This window comes from Schistocerca gregaria, chromosome X, assembly GCF_023897955.1.
Source record: "Schistocerca gregaria isolate iqSchGreg1 chromosome X, iqSchGreg1.2, whole genome shotgun sequence".
Lineage (NCBI taxonomy): Eukaryota > Metazoa > Arthropoda > Insecta > Orthoptera > Acrididae > Schistocerca > Schistocerca gregaria.
The window spans coordinates 817,566,531-817,590,080 of NC_064931.1; the positions used below are offsets into that span (position 1 = coordinate 817,566,531).

At 39.2% G+C, this 23,550-nt stretch overlaps 1 protein-coding gene across 1 annotated transcript in view; it reads right to left on the reverse strand.

Moving 5' to 3' along the window:
- Positions 1–23,550, reverse strand: part of LOC126297887 (GDP-fucose protein O-fucosyltransferase 2) — a 79,714-nt gene that overhangs the window by 48,817 nt on the left and 7,347 nt on the right. Inside the window, exons 3-4 of the mRNA XM_049989186.1 lie at positions 19,923–20,064; positions 2,920–3,040 (exon numbers count right to left, since the gene is read on the reverse strand). Of these exons, the coding sequence (XP_049845143.1) occupies positions 2,920–3,040; positions 19,923–20,064 (263 nt within the window). The remainder of the gene's footprint in view (positions 1–2,919; positions 3,041–19,922; positions 20,065–23,550) is intronic.

Below are 23,550 nucleotides of genomic sequence, written 5' to 3' on the forward strand. Positions count from 1 at the left end.
ATGCAAAAGATAGAAAAGTGTGCCATTTGCGACAGGCTTTGGATGCCTGCATTACAAATGGACTAATATCTCTAAATCTTTTGTTTACTATCTCAGGACATGACTTGGCATTATTTTCTTACAGTGTTGATGTTTATGCATCATGATCTGATGGGTCATAACCAATTTTTCTCACACTGTGTGCCTCTGCTACAGAACAATCTATTAAGATATTATCTATATGCATCTGTCCACATACCCTAGTTTGAAAAAACACTGTCTACATCAGATTGTATGACTCAAGCTGATCCAATAAACCTTCCTTTCTGTGGAGAACCTGTGAAACAGTTAATATTGAGATCCCAACACAAAATTAACATTATGTCTTTTTTAAGAATGAGTTTTGCATACTGCCAAGTCTGGAGAGGAAAATAATCTGAACTGGGTGATCTGTACAACTAAAACAGAAATTTTTTTATTTGAAAATACAAACACTCAAACATAACTTTCAAATATCTGTCTGTAGAATATTTTGCTATGTAAATTATTCTGAACGAAACATCACGTTTTTGTATAAATGGTCAATTCTGCCATCTGCAATAACTCCTCACACAGAAATACTGTAAGGTACCCCTCTAAAGGAAGTCTTAGTATTTCTTCTCTATGTGCATGATAGTCTGGTGCAAAAACAAATTCCACAGCTGACATCATTATCAGTTTCTCTATTTTATCTCTAATTCACAACCTATTTTGACGAAACAATCTCACTGTGAGTCGTCTAACCTGCATTCCCTATTCATTGGACTAATATTCACTATTACAGAAACCATCTTGAAAGAGTGATACCCCTTCACAGGCTTCATCCCAAAAAAAAAGGTTTCACCCTTCTACAAGCTACACAGGAATTTGGACTAGAGAGAGCAATAACATCCATGCTATACTATCACTTATAAGCAAAACTAGCAACCCCTTCCCAGGCCATTTCTAATGTAATCTGACTTACTGGCACCAACAAAATGTGTGCCTTTTCAGCAGTCATCAGTGCTCTCACAGATCCCATATTAACTCACTTTATATCTCTATCGAAATGGGGCTGATTATGATGCTGTTATAGCTGTACAAAGTGAATATTAGTGCTGCTATTCTGAGCAGCGACTGTCTCAAAGTCACTGCCTATACAGGGTGTTACAAAAAGGTACGGCCAAACTTTCAGTAAACATTCCACACACACAAAGAAAGAAAAGATGTTATGTGGACATGTGTACGGAAACGCTTAAATGGCTCTGAGCACTATGGGACTTAACTTCTGAGGTCATTAGTCCCCTAGAACTTAGAAGTAGTTAAACCTAACTAACCTAAGGACATCACACACATCCATGCCCGAGGCAGACCGTAGCGGTCTCGCGGTTCCAGACTGCAGCGCCTAGAACCGCACGGCCACTTCGGCCAGCCGGAAACGCTTACTTTCCATGTTAGAGCTCATTCTCTCTCTTCAGATCACATTAATCATGGAATGGAAACACACAGCAACAGAACATACCAGCGTGACTTCAAACACTTTGTTACAGTAAACGTTCAAAATGTCCTCCGTTAGCGAGGATACATGCATCCACCCTCCGTAGCATGGAATCCCTGATGCGCTGATGCAATCCTGGAGAATGGCGTATTGTATCACAGCCGTCCACAATACGAGCACGAAGAGTCTCTACATTTGGTACCGGGGTTGCATAGACAAGAGCTTTCAAATGCCCCCATAAATGAAAGTCAAGAGGTTTGAGGTCAGGAGAGCGTGGAGGCCATGGAATTGGTCTGCCTCTACCAATCCATCGGTCACCGAATCTGTTGTTGAGAAGTGTATGAAAACTTCGACTGAAATGTGCAGGAGCTCCATCGTGTATGAACCACATGTTGTGTCGTGCTTGTAAAGGCACATGTTCTAGCAGCACAGGTAGAGTATCCCATATGAAATCATGGCGCTGAATCGAGGAAGTACAGTACATACTGACGAAACTAAAATGAGCTCTAACATGGAAATTAAGTGTTTCCGGATACATGTCCACATAACATCTTTTCTTTATTTGTGTGTGAGGAATGTTTCCTGAAAGTTTGACCATACCTTTTCGTAACACCATGTATACAGTAACAAGGTCAGTCCTTAACAAGACTTCTTGTAGACCCCTTTTCCCTACTCCCTATCAATATGTGATCTTCTTTAGTCAAGTCCTTACACAATGGCCTTATAAGTCTTCAGTCTCTTTACTAAGCCTTGAGCTTGTGTTGAAAATAATGGCGAGTTAAGTTTTCAATAGTTGTGTGCATTTATCTCACCTATGGCTGCTACTTCGCAGCACCATCATCATCCTCTCCTCAATGTTTCTATTTCACTTAGGCTTCTTTAAAATGCTGAAAGTCTGCTCCATCCTCCCTGATTCTACAACTACCAAAGGCTCCTGTCAACTGTACTCTGACAGCAGACTAACCTTATTGTCAACATTTACCATAACACTAACTGGCTCTTGTCCTCTTCCTAATAATCTTTTTGTCAACTGCCAGCTTCCACTTCTAACCTCTCTCCCTCTGTCATCTGTCCAGTTCCCATCTAGCTTTCTCTAAGCAGAAGCAACCTATGACATAAAAGGTTGAGCACCCAATTACTAACAACACATTTATTCAACCAGTATTATTTACTTTCAGTACTTGGCTACACCTTCTGGAAGTTACATATGTACAAATGTCGCATATCTGCATAGCCCACATTTCTCCCCACTTACTTAGAGCTTCAACTACTTTTAAGTGTGTACATTTCTTGCTAAATGAACATTATACTACTTAATTGATATTTTCCCTTGCTTTGTCTCTTTATGAGACAATTGAAACTTGTTTGATTTGGTACAAATCTCCAGAAAACTATCTTAATGACACTTAATTCTAAGTTCACACCTGTAAGGAATGCTCTGAGGGCACTCATCAATACTATATCTTTCTTCAAAATTTTCATCTTTCCACAGGTCCTTTGGGTGTTGCAAATAGAAAACATGGTCAATTATGGTTGTGTTTACTTCTGAAAGATCAAAATGAACAGAATTAAACAACAGCAAAATTTTTGAGTTTTATTACTGTTAGTAGGTAATATACACTAAAGCAATGAACACTCTCCTCAGAATTTTGAAACACTGTCATACACTGTCCAGTCACGTTAATGTGACCACTGCCTGTGTTTGACATCAATATGCAATAACCATTCGCAGGCAGCAGCACTAGCAGTGGAGGATATAAAAAGCTTGTCAGAGGGATGTAGAAAACAGTGCAGGCATCGTAGGAATGTGGAATCAGAGCGATTTCTCTGATATCTAAAAGTGCATGATCACTGACTTTTGGGGCACTGATGGAAGCATTTCCACAGTACCTAAGTTTGTAAACTGTTTGCAGCAGCCATGGTTAAAGTACACTGTGCATGCCAAAACTGCACTATTCAAAACCAATGTCAAGCTAACTATGGAGCACCATGGCCCATAGATGACAGGGTGAATGATGGCTACGGGGATGTGTACGGTCAAACAGAGGTGCAACTGCTGAGCAATTGCCTGCCCAGTTGAACCAAGAGGCTACCAACAGTGTCTCCCCAATGACGTTCAGCAAATATTGCTGCATTTGGTCTCCACAGCAGGTGCCTGGTTCATGCACCCATGCTGAGAGCTATCCTTTGTGACAAAGGCTGGAATTTGCATAACAATACTGCTGCTAGATGTCCACAGACTGTTAACAGGTGGCCTTTTCAAATGAATCACATTTTATGCTCTATCTCACAGACAGCCGTTGGTTGTCAGAAGAGTCCAGGCCAGAGGAAGGAGCGTTATGGCCTGGGGAATGTTTTCGTGGCATTCCCTGGGTGATCTCATCTACATTTAGGGACAACGTCTACCTCTACATGCAGCTTGTTTTTTTCCCTTGGCATGATGCCACCTACCAGCAGCACAATGCAATGTCTCACAAAGTTCACAGTGTATCCGAGTGGCTTGAAGAGCACCTGGCTGTGTTTACCATACTTCACTGGCCAACAAACTCCAAGGACTGAAGTCCAATTGGGAATCTGTGACAACACCTGAAAAATGGCTCTAAGCACTATGTGACTTAACATCTGAGGTGATCAGTCCCCTAGAACTGAGAACTACTTAAACCTAACTAACCTAAGGACATCACACACATCCACGCCCCAGGCAGGATTCGAACCTGCGACCGTAGCAGCCGCGTGGTTCCGGACTGAAGCGCCTGGAATCGAGGGACCACCTCAACTGGGCTGTTTGCGCCATGGCTCCTCAAGCTAGAAGTCTAGCGAAACTGGCTACAGGACAGGAGTCGGAAACGCTCCATATTGTTGTTGGTACCTATCAGAAGCTCACTGACTATCTTCCAGCATGTCCACACTGTAAAATGTGTTTATTCATGCTTTTGACAGGTGGTCACATGGATATGACTGGACCGTGTATTAGTCACTGCCTAATATAAGTAGAAAGTCACACTGGTGAAAGCATGACAATGCATAATAAACACATACATATCATGTGTCATGTTACTTCACAATACCTATTAGGCTCCACTGTCAATACACACATACCAATGTCTACATGAAAAACATGCCAGCAATGAAAATATCTCAAATCAGCAATTATTCACAAAACAATGATGCATTAATTTGACCAAACAAAATTTTGGCACTGCTCTGATGTACACATGCATAGATAGAGAGCCCTCTTGTAGATAGAATTATTGGGGCAGGCTATGAAATATAAAAGCTGTTCAAGCAGAAAACTGTATACAACATGACAAAAATGGAGTCTATAGAAAGCATAACTACATAGAGCATTAGCACACACATTGATCTGAAAAAGACAGTCATTATTTGGATGAGAATTATCCACAGAAATTGCCAGGTGTAGATGAGGTCTTTCAGCTCCTAACCCTACATTTTTGCGATCAATGAAAGATTTTAGTTTGTATATGATAATACATGCTCTGCTAAATTCTTATGCATTCTTATGCAGGACCAAGTATGAAATGCACATGATGTTGAGAACTTCCACTTTCAGTCACCTGTAGTCTCGAAAACCATTACATGGCTTCATTCGTACAAACCAGATGCAGAGATGGAAACCAAACTCAAGACTAAAATTACTATCTTACTGACCATTTTGATTACAAAAACTGACTTTACTGCTTTGTACATTAAAAAAAAGACAACCAGACTTAACACAGATTTAAATTTCTCATTAGGAAAGAAGGATCAAAACCTTTTTTAAAAAATCATTGCCTTTCATTATAATACTGACATGCTCCTATCCAGCACAAATATACCCAAAGCTAGAAACAGCTTTAAAGTGCAGCTGTACAGTACCAGTCTCAGAGCAATACAAACAAAATGGTTACAACTTTTAAATTAATTGTTTTAGTTCCTCTACAAAATTAGGTTATTAGGACTCAATTTGTTTTTTCTTCTTTGAAAAAATGTTATAGCACTCCTTTTTCGCTTATCAGCTGTTTTCTGTACCCTTTCCAAGTCTTTAACTTCCCTAACTTTTGTAGCTCTCCCCAAACAACGGACAAATATTTGCACAGTCTCTGCCTGACTTTTGCGGTTCTTGGTCAGATAGGACTTGAGTGTAACTTTTCCAAATGTGCCTTGTCTCAGCCATCAATCACTTATTTAGATTATATCAGTGCATGATTTGTAAAAAAAAATACTATGCCCTTCCAGGTGGAGTTTTTATTCCAAATTCACATCACTGATCACTGAAGAGTGTCTTCAGCAAACCACGGAATACATAGAGACTATTCAGAATGTGCCTGCGACTAAATAAGTTACATACCTTCAGGTATTTCTTTGAAAAGTTAATTACTATGCACAATTTATTCCCCAGGCAGCCTCCATAGCCTGTCCAGTAGATTGTCTCCATAAAAAAGACAGAACCTTTCCAACATGTGAAGAGTGCAATTGGGCTTATCAATCAGCATCCTGCCTTGTGACTTACTTGCCCCACTTGGTCACAGATGCATCCCTAAACAGCATCGGGGCCCTTCTCCCTCGTAAGTTAAAGATGGAAGTTTTAACACCAATAGGAAAAAGGAGTTAGAAGTGACTATGCATTACGCCCAATCGATGGAAGGAAAGAGAGCTAAGAACAAGGCCTTCCTCTTGGAGGAAGGTTCACAAAATATGCCATAAAGACAATGGAGGTCCCAAACTAGAAATTAAATGTCCATTGCCACATTACTATGACAGGTAAAAAGTAAAACATAGTTGACAGCCAGCACGTCATTTGCTAAAACAGCCAATAACTCAGATGCAAACATACATCAGAATGTAAGTGGTTGAAAAAAAATGGGGGGAGGGGTGTTTGGTCAGGAAATGGCGAACTGTCAAAGGTTGACGACAACCAGCACAAAGTGTTGGGGGTCACCACTTAACAAATGACCATGGCTAAAATGACAGTGCCAAATACACGACCTAGCTAAAATGATCTCCTTGCAACAAGAGGACTGAGAGGATGCTGACAGAGTCATTGGGAGAGATTTAATTCCCCAGAGCTTGTTCCCACAAAAGGAATACCCGTGGTGATGCCAAAGTGACACCAACTGCTGACAGATGGCAACACGGAGATCATCGGAAGGAACGGAAGAACTAGCAGGCCGAGGTAGGATGACAGCAGACATGGCAGTAGAGTTGGTAGCCTTGTTTCCCATTGGAGCAACATGACCAGTGACCCATATAAACATTACAGGGCTCCCTCAAAAGTAAGCAAGTGGAAGCCTTCTTGGACCCGTTTCACAAAGGGATGGACTGTGTACAACACACAGAGGCTCTGAAGGGCACAGAGAGAATTGGAGCAAATGACACAATTGAAAAGCCTGTGTTTCCATATATACTGCCTGGCCTGATACAGGGCAAAGAGCTCTTCTGTAAACACTGAGCAGTGTTCTGGAAGCCAATACCAACTATGATCGGTGCCAATAACAAAGGTACATCCAACATCATGGTCAGTTCAAGAGCTATCAGTGTACACAAAGGTACTAAGTTCTGTGTGAATGTCGAGAAACTTACAGTGATAGATAGAATATGGAGTAGTGTCCTTAGGGAAAAAAAGATGCCAAAGGTGAACATGGGCCGCCACACAAAGCCAAGGTGGTGAAGGGTTCACACCCATCAGGAGAGCGGCAGGTATCATGAAGTTAAGCTGCCAAAACAATAGCCAAAAGCGAACTCCAGGAAGCAATAGAAGAGAGGGACATGCCCCTTACTGGCGGTCAAAGGAGTCATCGAAGCAGGAAGCATAAGATGTGACCAGACGTGGCTGACAAACAGCATGCGTATCTGTTGAGGAGAACATCTCTCTCTACCAGGCTACAGTAAAAGGCACCAGGGGCCACACGGATTCCATAATGGTGGATTGTATTTAGACAGCGTAAGATGGACAGATATGCAGGTGCATAAACAAAACACCCATAGTCTAGTTTCAAACGAACAAGGGATCGATACAAACAGAGGAGGGCGGTCTAGTCTGCTCCCAAGGAAGTACTGCTGAGAACACACAGGACACTGAGGGACAAGGTACAGCATGCAGACAGGTAAGACACTTGGGAGGACCAAGAAAGTTTCCTTTCAGTGAACAGAAGAGCAAGAGGCCCAAGGTTTACAGACAGTGGATGAAACCCACTGCACCACCAGAAATTAATACGAACAGTTTTGTCCACAGAAAATCAAAAGCCACTGTTGATGTTCCACGAGTAAAGACAATCAAGATGGGCTGATGACACCGCTCATGGAGACAAATCTGTGGAAAACTGCAATCGAACACAGATGGAGACCTGAGACACACAGTTTTCCTAAATAAAGGTGTTGACAAGGCAGAACCCGCATGTATCTTGGAAAATCTGTCTTTTTGAAAGTCCTGAAGGAAACAGGGCAGGCGGGCTCTGAAACCCCATGTGTAGAGTGTATGGAGGATACCAGTCCTCCAGCAGGTGTTGTAGGCTTTCTCCAAATCAACAAACATGGCAACAGTCTGGTATTTCAAAAGAAATCTGTTCATGGCATGGGTTTACAAAGTGACAAGATTGTGACGAAGCAAGCTGGGATAATTTTAATTACCCTCCTGTTTTGCCATCTGCCTCCTTAAATTCATTTTTTCATGTTTATCTAGTTACCATTAACATACGTGAATATAATCTGCATTTTCATAAAAGAGAAAGACTGGCCCTTAATTTTAAAGAATATAACACCAGATCTAATTTTGTGCCTAGTTTTATGTATGTAATTGATTTTGTAATTTATTTGGACTATTCCTAGTTAGTATCTTTCATTATAGGGAGAAATCAGTAACTGTTTCGTAACTTAAATTCTACTGTTGGCATACAAACAAATATAGATTCTGCACTAATTACAAATGTTTGGAAGGTGAAATGCTATTAATCTTAAAGTATCTATTTGGCTCTATTCAAAAACATGTCAGCAAAACCGGCCCTTCATTAATTCTAAAGTTCAAATGGCTCTGAGCACTATGGGACTTAACTTCTAAGGTCATCAGTCCCCTAGAACTTAGAACTAATTAAACCTAACTAACCTAAGGACATCACACACATCCATGCCCGAGGCAGGATTCGAACCTGCAACCGTAGTGGTCGCGCAGTTCCAGACCGTAGCGCCTAGAACCGTCCGACCACCCCGGCCAACAATTCGAAAGTAATTAAAAGTTTTGTCAAAAGTATTGTTTACATAACTACATTTGTTAATTTCATGGTTTAAACAAATAATTTGGCTTAACTCTTGTAGTAGACGAAACTGCTAAAAAGATGCAATATTTCGATGTATTCAGTTAATTTAATGAGTTAGTGAAGTTTCAGTACATATTATTGTGACGATATATAAGGACCCAGTTTTTGGTCACAAGACAGTCAGTCCATGGCCATATTTCAGATGAGTAACCTGTGCTGGTTAGAACAACAACAATGTTTGAACTTAACAGTGTAATAAGTGTTAAACAATTAGGCCATGTGTAAAAACAATGACAGTGTCTGCTCCATATGTACCTAATTATTCTTCAAGAACTGTGAACTTTGTGGTTAGGTTTTTACTGCTCATAGATGTTCAACAAGAAACTATAGTAGCAGTAGTAGTAATCTTCATTGATCCATTATGGATCGTGGGACGACGGCTGGCATGAACTTCTTGATGCAATAATTTACGACTTGAGTCTGTGTCGCCTGGCCACCAAGAGCTGTTGCAGGACGATTGATTCACGGATCCAGTTATATGGCTCCTTCCGTGTATAGCAATTTTATGACTATGACGAGTGGGGCCTGAAGATAGCATCAATGTAATGCTGAAACTGGTAGGACATAGAAGGTCATAAAATAAAATAAACTTCTAAAAATCATATGGCTGTTGCTAAATTATTGCATCAAGATAGTAGCAGTATGTGGAGGTTCGCCTGCTAACTATTAATGAGGCTTATCAAAAGTTTAACCAATATTGTACTGGCCATATAACTGTGTATTATTAGGGGGTTGTGAAAAGTGAAATTAAAGTACTATGAAATGCAACTGTGCACCAGTCGGCTACATTATTTACAGTAGTCAGTGTCAGAATCCACAACCCATTTTTCAGACAGTGTAGCAACTCAATACATCAACACCGAGGACAACAAACAAAGTGTTGTAGGGATGCTCATGAATGCGATTGCCCTCCTCCTCCTCCCTGCTATATCAATTGCAACTGTGACAATGCAGCCTCTGCTCGAGAGTGTCCTGTATATCCCAATGAGTGGGCTGTCCAGGAAATCCAGATGAAGGAAAAAGTGTCTTACCCTGTTGCCCACAAGTTGTTGGCTAGTTGAAAGCCCTGCATTTTACCATCTGGCACTTACAGTACCGTTCTTGCTACCTGCCTCCATGAGGGGCCACAGCCAAACAGTCTTGCAACCTCAAATTCAGCACCACGGTTGTAAAATACCCAGTGTCATGGTAGCATTCCTATCTCTTCCGACTCCAGCTGTGCAACAAGACCCAAATTGTCGCCTCTGGTGGTGAGATCACCTGCTGCACAACAGAAGGAATATGCCCACAAAGACTTTTTACATCTCTCCAGCCAACAAACATCTGAGTCTTCAGCTGCTAACTGCAAAGGCTCCAAGAAATCAAACAAAGGCAGATGGTCCTGATCCGTTTTGTCAGTACACACCACCAACCATTTTTCTACCTTGGAATCCACAGTCCAACCCAGTGAGAATGCCAATGCCTCCACAGCTCTCAAGGAGCAGAATCCTTCAACCTGTGTGCCCTGTAGCAGTGAGTCTTTGAAGGCTCGCACTCAACAACTGCTTGGGTGATACATTTCTCCTCTCATCTGGTAAATGTAAACAGAATGAGGCTAAATATTCCAAGACTCTCCTGACTGCACCTCGGCTCCACATGGTATCACTTACTGAAGGAGGTCAGTCCTTTGAAATGGTTAATCGATTTTTTATTCAGAAACTTGTTGATACACTTGCCGGCTCTGTCAAATCCTGCTCTTGTTTATGCCATGGCACTTTGCTTTTGGAAACTAGTAGTGATCTCAAGCACAACTGCTTGCAGTTTCACTTCTCCACAGCTATCCTGTTCATGTCAAGCACCATCTTCATGTGGTGATGTTTACACTAGGCTGTTTGACGGTCTGACTAAGGGAGAAATCCAAACTTACCTCTCTGATTAGGGCGTCCTGCAGCCAATCGGGTGATAATATAGACTGATGCATCCACAGTGCCTACACACACTTTATTTCTTACGTTTGAATCATCAAAGATCAAAGTGGGCTATGAAGTCATCACACTCTGACAATACATTACAAACTCAGAGTGCTGCTTCCAGAGTCATCATTATAATCGCACTCGTATGTCACATCAAAACCCAGCCTTCAGGAGCACACAGGGAGGAAGGAGAAACAAAGTTAAACCTCTAATGCCGAAGCAGAGGAAGGGTATGAGAAGGAGAATGAAGAAAGCAAAGAAAGATAGAAAGAAAAAGTGGATGCTACTGAAAATTCAGAACACATTCCCAAAAATGTCTGACACATGGTCCCCAAGGGAGGCAAAGAAGAGTAGGAGGAGGACAGACATTCAGCACAGAAAAGGGAAAAAGGTGCTGCAAAGGCTGGGGACCCGTGGTATCCAAGCACAAACTCACCAAAGATTGGTGAATCTGCTGGGGGAAGAGGATGGAATGGAGAGACCAATCACATTTATGTCAAAGACACTTCAGCTTACGAGAATTACTCTCAGATCAAAAAGGAAGCAGCAGTCACCATTTTTGTGTCCATAAATTTTGCATATTTATGTATGGTCATAAATTTCTTCTTACCACCAACCACAAACTGTTCTGTCACTTTTTCAGGCTGGCTACTCAATCCTGGAAAAAAAAAATTCCCTGATAATTACAGATGTGTGAAGGATGATGGTGACAAGAAGTTCCTGTTTAGTTACTAGTGAGCAGGGGTAGGGGTGCTGACACAATAATGACTTTTCTTTCCTCTCAGCTGAGCTGAGATATATACCAGGCGTAATAAGTAGTTTTTAAACTCTATAATTTATATGGAATAATAGTCACATAGTTAACAAACTTTGAGACATTAATTATTTTAAAATTTGTGATTTATAAATCTCAATAACATCCAGTTTCAGTGCTAGGTTAAAAACGCATAATTTCCTGAGATTTTATGAAATTCATAAGACTCCCTGAGGTTTCCCAGATTTTTACAGGTAAAATATAATTCCCTGAGGATTCCAGTTTTTCCAAAAGAGCTGCCACCCTGTTTTTTGTACCCAAGACTAAATTACCAGAGTGTATGTGGCACTGCCTTTGTAATGGGCTCTCTATCTGGCGATTTTCCAATATTCTATTCATTATCATACTTTACTCAGAATTGTAACACAGATCTATTGTTTTGTCTTCCAGCAGGTGCAGACTGAATTTGACTACCAGAAAAGAGATTGTTTTCAGTTAGACAACCAACCAGATCAACTTCTGAACAAGTTCTCAGAACATTAATTGTCTTGATATGACCTGCTTCTTCAATGAGTGCTGTAAAATGTCCAGTTGGGTTTTTCTCCCAAGTGCTCTGGTGCAGATACACCTGGTCCTTGCCTCCTCCCCATTCTTCCCCTCTTCATCAGCAGCACTAACTTCCAGTTTGGCAAGGTGTGGTGTTCCTTACAGAAGATGGTGAACAGAGCCAGAAGGTAGTACCATTTCCTATGCAATGACCCTGTGTTTCAGCTTATGCCTAAGCCCACAGGCAAACTTCTAGACTGCATCAACTAATACGCCACTATGTGTACTGGCCCTGTGTAGCCCCAATGATTTGCATGGGTGGTGCAACAGTTTGCCGTTCACCAAGCACACCAATCAGTCCCAAGCCCCACACTAGTTGCTTCAGCCATGACCAATACTGACACAGCTGTGGGATGGAGTTCACATCCAATTTGAAGACTCTTTCCTGGGGTCTGCATATCATGGGCTCCTTCTCCCACAATACGTACGTTGTCCACCTGCAGCTGACAACAATGGCAGCCTCAATGGGAGCTTTAACTGGATCATCACAACAGAAGGTGCACCCACAAGATAGTGACCGACGGCAGCCCCAATTCACAAAAAATCGATTACAAAAGGTTTTGCACCCACAATGATATTAAACATATTATCACAGCCCCTTTTGCATTGAGCATTAAATAGGCTGGCCGAATGATCTGTTCACACCTTTAATGTGCCAATGCTGAGAGCTTCAACATCTGCTTCATTGGCTCCACCACTACACACCTCCCTGGCATCTTACAGGTCCACAACCATCGATGGTTAAAGCCCACCACAGCACCTCTATGAGTATCTTCACAGGATGCTTCTGGATCTCCTGTGTTAACCCCAAGAACACTAAACAGACAGACAGAGACACACAGTTCTGTATGGATGTCTTGATGTGGACATGCACATTTGGGCAGAGCGTCCAGGGTTTATCTGGGGGTCCATTGTCATTACTAGAAGTCTCCAGATCCAACTCCATCACAATGGTTGACCGGGATGTCTCCACAGAACCTTTAGCAATGACAACACCCAGCTCTCTGCCACTTCTACTGTGTTGTCTTCCCCCATAATGGCCAGGCAGGTACCAGCTTTATGTGTCAGTTCATGGGAGGGGGTATTTACCAACCACACTACACATGCAGACCGACGATACATACATATCGATATATGTAAAATTTCACACGTCTGGCGAGAGTGCCTGTGGAGGGAACAAGGTAGATATTGCAAGCCAGTCATGTAGCTCCATAGTGAGCCAATGATAAGGCTGCCCAACAGTGGTTTCAGCCCTAGTTGCTGCTGCCCAACTCACTTCTACAAGTGGACTCTTCACTGGTGACTGTTTCTTATTTGTTTAGTGCAACAGACCAATAACTCGTGGATTCCACAACCTCCTGCCTATGTGGGATTTTGATAATGAAGTACATGTTTTTCAAGTAAGTCGAGCTTGGACTTTATTCTATTACTCTGGAATGATCAATGGCTTGGATAACTACTCCATCAATAACTACTACTGTTTAGTTCACGGATTAACTGACAATTTACAGTGCTGTTGCAGAAATTATTTGTGTTCAGTAAACATTGTGGCCAGCAGTCAGGGTTACACCACAGTTCACTTCAAACTTTCATAATTACAGTTACTTTCACATTTGGTATGAGTTGTAATATGAGATACATCAGTCATGGAGAAATTTGTGTGTCCTTGCATGACAGTATAGTCAACACAATTATGTAGCAGGTCACACACAGCAACCATTACACTTAAGATACCACGGCATAAGTAAGAAAACTTGCTCGATGATGGAAATTATTTGCCATAACATGTCTTGCATAAAATAAATAAAAATCTTGACCGTTAGCTATAATGAAACCATTTCTTTTTATCATTGTCAGTTAATTTAATAATGCCTGAAACAATATCAGAAAAATCAGTTCGAAACCAACTTAGCTGCCAGGATAGCTTCCAGGTGAATTGAAACTTTGATGATTGTTTTGTGATTGTTGTATGGAAGGAAGACAAACATCCCATGTGACGAAACCATAGAATGGAAAGCTGCATTTTTGATGTCCTGTTTCAAGTGTCCGATGCAGAAGAACAAGTTATTCCTTAGTGCTGTGAAATTTCAACAACCAGTAAATGCAAAAAACTGTTCTCGTATAATATGAGATACATTAAATGAGCACAACATGCCATATGACATTGTTAGTGACAGTGTCTCTAACTTCAAAGGCCACTATTGGCAGTTAGATAATCCCAGTGTAGTGTTGGACACATCAGCGCAAATTAGTTAGTAAATGTTGGGCAACAGCTATGTTCAATTTAAATGAAATGTAAATACAACTACGGTCAATTTCTCAAGTTGAAGAATGGAAATTTAAAGGAATCTAAACCCCATATATTTTCTGTAGTTCATAGGTGGAACAGTCGGTTTGAAGCAGTATTCTATTTGGTAAGTAACTTCTACCACGCTGTAGGTTTCTTTAAATTGCCAGAAATGAGAGAGACAAGCAAATGTGGTGTAAATTTTACACGAAATCTTAAGGCCAGACATGAATAGGATTTACTCCCATATGGTTTTTGTCAAATGTCAGGCAGCTTGTGGAACATGTAACTATACTTGAGGACTCAGAGTATCCAGCATCACCTGTACTTTATCTAAAACTGTATACTTAATCTCAAATTAAATTTTGAATAATATGTGAAGAACAGCATTCAGAAGATACATAACAAGCACTGTGTGCTATATATATAAGAGAGAGAGAGAGAGTCACTCCATGTCAAATCAACATAACAGACAACACAATCAGCTCTGATTTTAATCAAATTTGGTGCATTCATTGCACAAAAGGAGAGAATGAAAGATTGCACAAAAGGAGAGACTGAAAGATGTCACCATTTCAAAATTGTTGCACGAGCATGATGAAAGTAATGGCCACGCAAAGTTCTAAAAATCTGCAGACAATTCAATAAATGCTGCTGATAAAAATGGTTGGTTCATCTGGGGAGGGGACCAAACAGCGAGGTCATCGGTCCCATCGGATTAAGGAAGGATGGGGAAGGAAGTCAGCCATCCCCTTTCAAACAAACCATCCCGGCATCTGCCTGAAGCGATTCAGGGAAATCACAGAAAATCTAAATCAGGATGGCCGGATGCGGATATGAACCGTCATCCTCCCGAATGCTAGTCCACTGTGCCACCTTGCTTGGTGATGAAAATGGCTGCAACTTCTGTTCTAACAGAGATAGAACCGTGACTCTGGTAGTTTTGGAAAAAACTATGAACAAATGTTCACATGATATCCAACATGGCCATATTCAAACTGTTCATAATTATGGTAAGTGACTCTGACCTTTGATCTTGAATATCTCAAAACATATCAGCTTCAAAATTTCTGAAAAAAATATATTTGCTTCTTCAAGTAACACTACAGAACACAGTAAAAAAGTGTAGTTGGAATGACATTTGGATTGAGAGGTATAAGTCATATCTACAGCTGTGTTTTCGGAAAATCAATACACTTTGAATGCAAACTGCAGAAAAATGAAAAAATACTGAAAACTATGTTAACTGTTAGAAACATGGTGTAATAGTAACACACAGTATGATAGCAATTTGAACAGGTCAATAGCAAGTATCTGTAAGATGCGAGGTAACGAATTATGACCTCTGACCTTCAATGATGCAAAATATGATATAACCATCACAGACAGACATAGGAGGAATGAATGGCAAACAGGTTCATATTTACACAAATAAATGCAAAGACAAATGTATCATCAGAACACATCATACCTCAATACTGGGTAGAAAGATACAACACTTTGCATCGTTTGGTGAAAGGACACACTTCCAGCTTGTTGCTGTTCTTACAGCAACCTTTGTAGGAAAACATTTCTTATCCACAGTAAAGATGTCAGTTATCTTAGGATTTATTAATAAAGGTGAAGGACCATGTGCCTGTAGGAAGCTAACTGTAGCCCCACTGGTAACTTCCTTAACATTCAAAACACATCCAAGGCAGCAGCAACCTTCACACATGTAAACAAAAAAACCCAGTGATGTCACCAAGGCATGAGCCTTGTTTGATCACTGTTAGATATTCATTTCTGAAGTTTGGTGAATTGGAGAAAACCTTAGTTTGGATTTTCTTGTGGCTGGTGGAAATAACACAGTGTAACTTGTATCTGCAAATGTGCAAATCTCAGCTAGCCACTGTTGAAGGATAGATGGTTCTTCACCATACTATTAGTTTTATAATGTATGTGATACACTTTAATGTTACAGGACTGCATGTCATCATCTGAGAGCTGTATACACACTGCAGACTGACTTTGGGAGCAAGTCTCTTGATGATGCCAGTGATATCATCAAGTGGTCCTTTGCCACATGATGTGGCAAAGAAATGCCACTCTACACAGACACTGGAATCAAATTCATGAAAAGATATGTTTTCAAAATACTTTTGGTGTCTGTAGTGGGCTGCAGCACCATCTGAGAAGTAATAAATGTACTTGGGTGTCTATGACAATGGGACACCGAGAAGTTAACGAAATTATGGAGAAAAAGATGAAACCAAATAGTATTACGTGTAAGGCATTCTGATATAATGATAAATGAAATTTGAGCAACTGTAAGGGTTTCTGGATGTCTATAATAAACAACAAATGGATGAATGGTGGCCCGTACAATGTTCCAGTGAAACCCCCGGACCTCATCCTGTAGACAAATGCGAAATTCTCTGCAACATTATGTGTAATGAAGTATTCACTGTCACAAAGTCTCTCTTCTGATGTTGCAGAAATTCAAACTGTTAGGTGGCTACAGAGGAGTGCAGTAGGAGCTTTTCTTAACTTTTCGACGAGGTTTTCCCAGAAGCTTTCCATAGAAGTCAGACATATCTGGAGAGTTATTTTATCTGTAGATGTCAACAGTTTGTACATTATTTCATCAGTTCAACTTTTTTTCAAGCAATTCTCCTTGTATGTCATTAAAGAATATGAACTTTGGTAGTTCTCTGTATGTTGACATGTAACACTTTAGCTCCATGGAATTACAAATGATCTGAGCAAAACAGTGTACTTGTTGACAATCGGCAAAATGTGCCAACTCTTTCAGTCTCAAACCTTTCAACATGACACCTCCAAATTTTCGTAAATATTGCATTTTTGTAAATACTGCAAACACACATACTGTGGTTACTGGGTCATAAATGGAAAAATTTGGATAAAGCTACTTTTATCTTTGAATGCTTGACATAGCTCACTCATGTTTCCCAATGCCAGTTTTTTTTTTAATAATTGTTTTGTTTTTCTCACTAAATAGTTTGATGCTCCTAACTCATTTTCAATCCTCCAAAAGCTCCTACTCTTTGCAAGGAATGTTAATATCTGCATCGTCTTCCTATTTGTGGTGCTAGTACCGAATTTCTCTTTAAACTACATTATAGTTTCACATTCCACAATTTTTTCATCCCCTACATTTTCTCATATTAACTTTGGAATACCTCGACATTTTCTGAAACTTTTTCTGTGCATATGTTTTCTCTCTCTGTCTTCTTTTTCACTGATGGCTCACCAAGGGATACAGACTGTCACTTAATACAACTAACTCAATATCTGTGGCTAAAGATGTGTCTGACTCATCTGAGAATATATGCAGGTTTGTGATACCTATCAGTAGTTGGTTCAGCCACAGGCCTTTTTTTCAGTGTCGATTTTTGCTGGATCTATCACATATTTAGTGGTATGTCATTATGTCACTGATCTTATCAACCATCCACATTTGCGCTTTGCCTATTACAAATGCTTGCTATTGGCCTGTTCATATTGCTCCCTTACTGTGCATTGCTATCACATCACCATTTCAACAGTTAACATGTTTTTCAGTACTTGACGTCATTTTGTTGCATTTGCAGACAATGTGTATTGCTTTACTGTATCACACAGCTGTAGATATTAATTCATATCTTCTAATCTATATGTCATCCCAGCTTGATCTTTTACTGTGCTGTGAAGCATCATAAAGAAGGAAATATATTTTTTCATAAATTTTCAAGGAGACACATTTTGAGATATTCAAGGTCAAAGATCAAGGCCCTTATCCACATTGTTTGAATGTGGTCATGTTGGATATAAAGCTTGTTCTTGGCCCTTTACAAAATTACCTCATTCATGGTTTGTCTATACTAGAACAGCAATTACATTTTTGTCAGCAGTGTTTGTTGAATTTTCTGAGCATTTTTAAAAGTAATTATTTTTGTCGTAATCATGCTACAATTCTGAAATTCGGTGCACTTTTTGTTCTCAGCATTTGCAATGAACAAATCAAATGTGGTAAAAATCAGAGTTGGTTGGGTTCAAAATTACACTTTTCTGTGTTCATTTGACATGGAATGACCAAATCTAGCTATATTGGAAAGCAAGGATTCCAATCATAAAAGGTTTGAGTCTTAGCTCTGACATTTTCTCCCAGGAATGTCATGTTAAATAACAGTGAAAACAAGATCAAATTGAGACAATTTTTGGTCATTTTAAGAAACTTTTTGAAAAGCAGTTAAACGAAAATGACAAATTTGATGTAATGAATGTTTTACATGCCACTCAGACTGAGCATAAACATAACAATATTTGCCAAACATTGTTTAGATTTACTGTAGATTCCAACAATGTTGCTAACTACAACAGTGTTTTTACAGACAGCAGATGTAATATTAAAAAATGTAATACTGAGATATATACACTACTTTCTTTTGACAAATAAATATATATAATCTAAGAAATCAGTCATAAAATACCTGTTTTCTTTCTTTCCTCAAAGAGATTAATGACACACTAGTAGTTAATGAAGCAGTTGCCAACTACAAGATATAACATATACTAGTAACAGGGAGTAACCAGATTCATTCAAATCTGTACATCTAATCATTTCCAAATAATTGGTGCTAATTTTGCTAACATAAATTCTAATTTCACCAAAAATAGATGTTACATTTTTAGATATATAGAAATGGCTTACTAATGGCTAATGACAGTTATCATTTCTTCAATTAGTGAGTGCTGAAATCATCACATGTAATAACTGCATACGTGCATAATGATACACAAGCAAAATAAATCATTTTGGTGACTACAAATTAGTTCACAGAATCAGAAATCAAGAATAACGAGTGACATCTAATGGATAAGTTGTGAAGAGGCCACCCAACATGCTTCAAAGGACAAGACAAGTAACTGCTTCAGAATATTCTTAGGGTGAAAACTTGAGAAGTAATTCTGCTCACACAGAATAAAAACTAAATAGTTACAGAAAATTATGTCTACTGTTAATGACTCTATTGTACTCAACACAGGTAATACGACAACTGAAAATGAGGAGAAACATGTCAAGGAAACATGAGAAATACCTGAAGTGATAGTTGGAGCTTAACAAAATGGCAAAAAACAATCAGAAAGAAATAACAGAAAGAATATCACACCTTGTGCAGCACAAGACAACATGTCAGGGACAAGCGACAGATCAGCTGAATGATGGACTACCAGCCAAGTAAGTACATTACATAGCAATAACGAAATCATCAAGATCTTTAAGGTCTGAGAAAGAAAAACTGGCCAGTTTTATATTTTCATCCAACAATACATGAATTCATGCCAGCTTAACTTCCGCCTTGACAGTGGTTTACACACAACAAAAGGCTACTCTTAAAATTTATTTTAAAGACTTTATTCATAAATCAGCATGCAATGTCATAAAAACACTTTTAATCAGTGTGATATTTCATTCAGTGGTTCACACACATACACAAAGGAAGAAAAAACAATTAAGAAATTACATAATGCATACCGGAAAAAAAATCTGTCATTTCCACAACTGGGGTAAATTTTTTGAGGCTCTCTATGTCAAAAAATAAGCTCCAAGGCAGCATGTCCTGTCTTCCAACATCTGTTGATTGCCAGTGATAAAGCTTTGGCCATGGAGGTAACACCTTCCAGGATAGGAATGACAACATATTAACAAAATGTGTGTAGTAAAAAAACAGGTACATGAAATACATACCATATACACATATTACACACACAGGAAAAATGCTGAAACAACCAGAAAAATTGTCCAAAAAGACATGTCATTTTCCTCGAGAATGTTGCGAATCATAGAAAAGATCTAAAGAGATATGTTGATACCAAACATAACACATTTATAGTTGTTAAGAGTTTTGTTGTACAGACAGGTCCATATCCTGATGCAAGAAATTGTAAGAAGGGTTTAGATTGCTGATTCAGTCAGTCAGGAAGAGAGAAAATAAGTTACTAATTATTTAAGACATAAGACAGGACAAACAGTGATCTAACCATAGATAACAAAAAGTGTAGATATCTCAGGTCTCTACATCAGTTATTACTATCTATACAGCAGTTAACAACAGACAAAGCCAAGTCATTTCCACAGGTTTTGTGGCTGTATCACTTAAATATAAATTGTTTAGACACAAATAAGTATAGAAAGCATGTGGAACTAAAGTTGCTGTGGTTTAGGAAGAAAGGAAGATGAAGGTTTAACATCCTGTGAATGATGAGATCATTAGAGACGTAAGTCATGTTTTGGACTGAAAACGATTATGTCAGAAAGCATAGTGACTAATGAGGACTAAAGATGACATGAAACAGACAGTAATTATTATGGTAAGTGTGAATGTACAAAGACGTATGGATTCTACAGATCCCAGTATGCAAACAATGTGATACCATTTGTCAGCTCTGACTTGTGATGTAACTATGTTGTGTTATGTGATTTTATGGTTGCATGGAATACTGAAAGAGGGCCTTTTGCAGTGTGTAGTAATGCTCTCTAGTGTTGAACATTAATGTTCTGAAGTTGTGTTTGTCTAAAGAAAAAGTTTTGTAGTATGTGGTGGCAATTTCTAGTGTTGAACGTCAACATTACAAAATTGCTTTTGTTTTAAGAGGGCATTTTGTAGTATGTGGTGGTGCTTTCTAGTATTGAATGATGATGTTACCAAGTTGCTATTGAATGTTTTTAGTGAGTGACTGGACTAGTGTAGTGTTGTTTGTCAGGCACTGTATATTACTCGTTTGCTTTGTATTGCAACTGCATGTTCAGAGCTTTATCGGCATTGTAGAGTTTCTTCTATTTTGGTCAATTAAAGTTTTTCATTACAGTTAAATCAGTGAATTTTGGTTTTATGGTGTCATGCCCTTTGTTATAGCTAAATATGTGAGGTGAAGTTTTCAATACATGTTTCTGGAATGATCTGTGCTTTCCACTATGAATGTTCACCCTTCAATAGAGTGTGCGATTGTCTGTACTTCCTGGCAGATTAAACCTGTGCTGGACCAGGAATCGAACCTAGGACCTTTGTCTTATGTGGGTAAGTGCACTACCAACTAAGCTATCCATGCTTGAATATCTCAGTTGTTACAGCACTTGTCCGTGAATGATAAGGGTCCTATGTCTTAGTCCTGGTCTGACACACAGTGTTAACCTGCCAGGAAGTTTATAGTTGGTTTTTCTTGGTATCATAAACTTTGTTCTAGATAAATAAACCAAGTGCAGTTACCTATACCAGTTTTTGGAGCAAGCTGTGGTTTTGGGGAATCATGTATTTCGTTTGAGCTATATAAGTCAAGTTAAAATTCCAATACCAGTTTGTTACAGATTTATTTGTATGTCGGTATCATTGAATTCAGTTTATCTATTCGGGTCCACTGAAGTTGGCAGTACTAATTTTGTGGATTTCATGTAATGTAAGCTTTCTAAATTTTTGTGTAAGTTTCAGTTTTGGTATGTATTTCACATGAGGAATGTCATCTATCTTGTTCAACTGCTGAGGTTGCCTTGTTAGTTTCTTCTTCGTCTTTTAATTATTTTGGTTATATTTCACATAATGAGATCATTTTCATCTCTTCAAGTCTTGACCGTGACATCGTGGTCATCATATAGCATATGGGTGAAACTGTCGTGTCCATCACCTTGACGACACAACGGGTCAAAGCTGATGGCTGGTATCTGTATTGGTATTTCCAATGAGTGGTCGCAAATGTAAACACTAGACTGTTGCTAATCCGGCCCTCAGTAATCCAGCACATATCCAAAAACATGTGCACACTCAATTATTGTGTGCAACAATGCTTACTTAACCCATTACTGGCCATTGTCCCTTTTTTGGGACGCGTATATTTTACTTATTTCTATGTAAGCAATGGAGCTTTTAGCCTTTATTGTTGCACCTGTAGGTTCAACTAACTGCTATAATGCCTGTAAATGTAAAATAAATAACTTTTTTCTAAGTACTTCACGTCAGGAAAATTATAAACTTGCAGATTTTTTGTTCTCGCACTTGGCAGCACTGTATGTCTGCTGGTAGTTGCTGGACAACAATAAGCTGTGATTTAGTTGTCTGGGCGTGTTTGTTATGAACATACGGATGTCCGTGTAAGATTAAGTATACTTCAGAGTTTTTTAAGTAAGTGCAATATCGATATATTTTATGCGTCCCAATAATGGGACAATGGCATGTTACACTATCATTTATTGTTGATGTGCCCTATTCTTGTATACATGTATTATACAGAGAAGAATTGCATTTTACGTTCTTTATTCATCAGTGGTCTGATTATAAAAGAAAAAGCAGCTGCATTTGACAAACAACTTGGTGGTAGTAACTTGTTTGCAGCAAGTGAAGGTTTGAAGAAAAAAAAAAAAAAAAAAAAAAGCGACATTGCATTCGGCAGCTCACAGTCACCAGGGACAGTCACTCAGCTAACGATAAGGATGCTGATGAGTTTGTACGCAAGATAAGGAAGATAATAGAGGAAGAAGATTTAACTGCTGATGGCTTGTATAATGCTGATGAAACAGGACTCTTTTACACGATGCTTCCTTCAAAAACATTAGCTGCCAGGAACGAGAAGAAAGCTCGTGGTTTCAAGCAATGGAAACAGTGGATAACATTAATGACATGTTACAATGCAAATGTAAGTCATAAACAACCGCTTATGGTGATTGGAAAATCCCAACATCCACATTGTTTTCAACTGACTGACATAAATACTCTAGAAGTGCAGTATTGCCCTTTGAAGAAAGCATGGATGGACAAATATTCTCTCGGTGGTTCCATGAAATGTATGTACCAGCAGTGAGAAAGGAGCTCAAGAAGAAAAAGCCTCCATTGAAAGCTATCCTTACAATTGACAATGCTCCCAGTCATCCTTCAGATATTTCTCTAAAGTTCGGTGGTATACATGTACAAGCACTCTTTCTCGCACCCAATGTGACAGCCCTAATTCTGCCCATAGACCAGGGACTTTTGGAATCAGTTAAATGTCATTATCGACATTCACTTCTCATCTTCTTGCTGAATGAAAGTGAAAATTATTCCATCAAAACTATGCTGAAGGCATGGAAAGCAATTAACATATGTGGTGATGTTTTCCAAGCAGCTGAAGCATGGGAT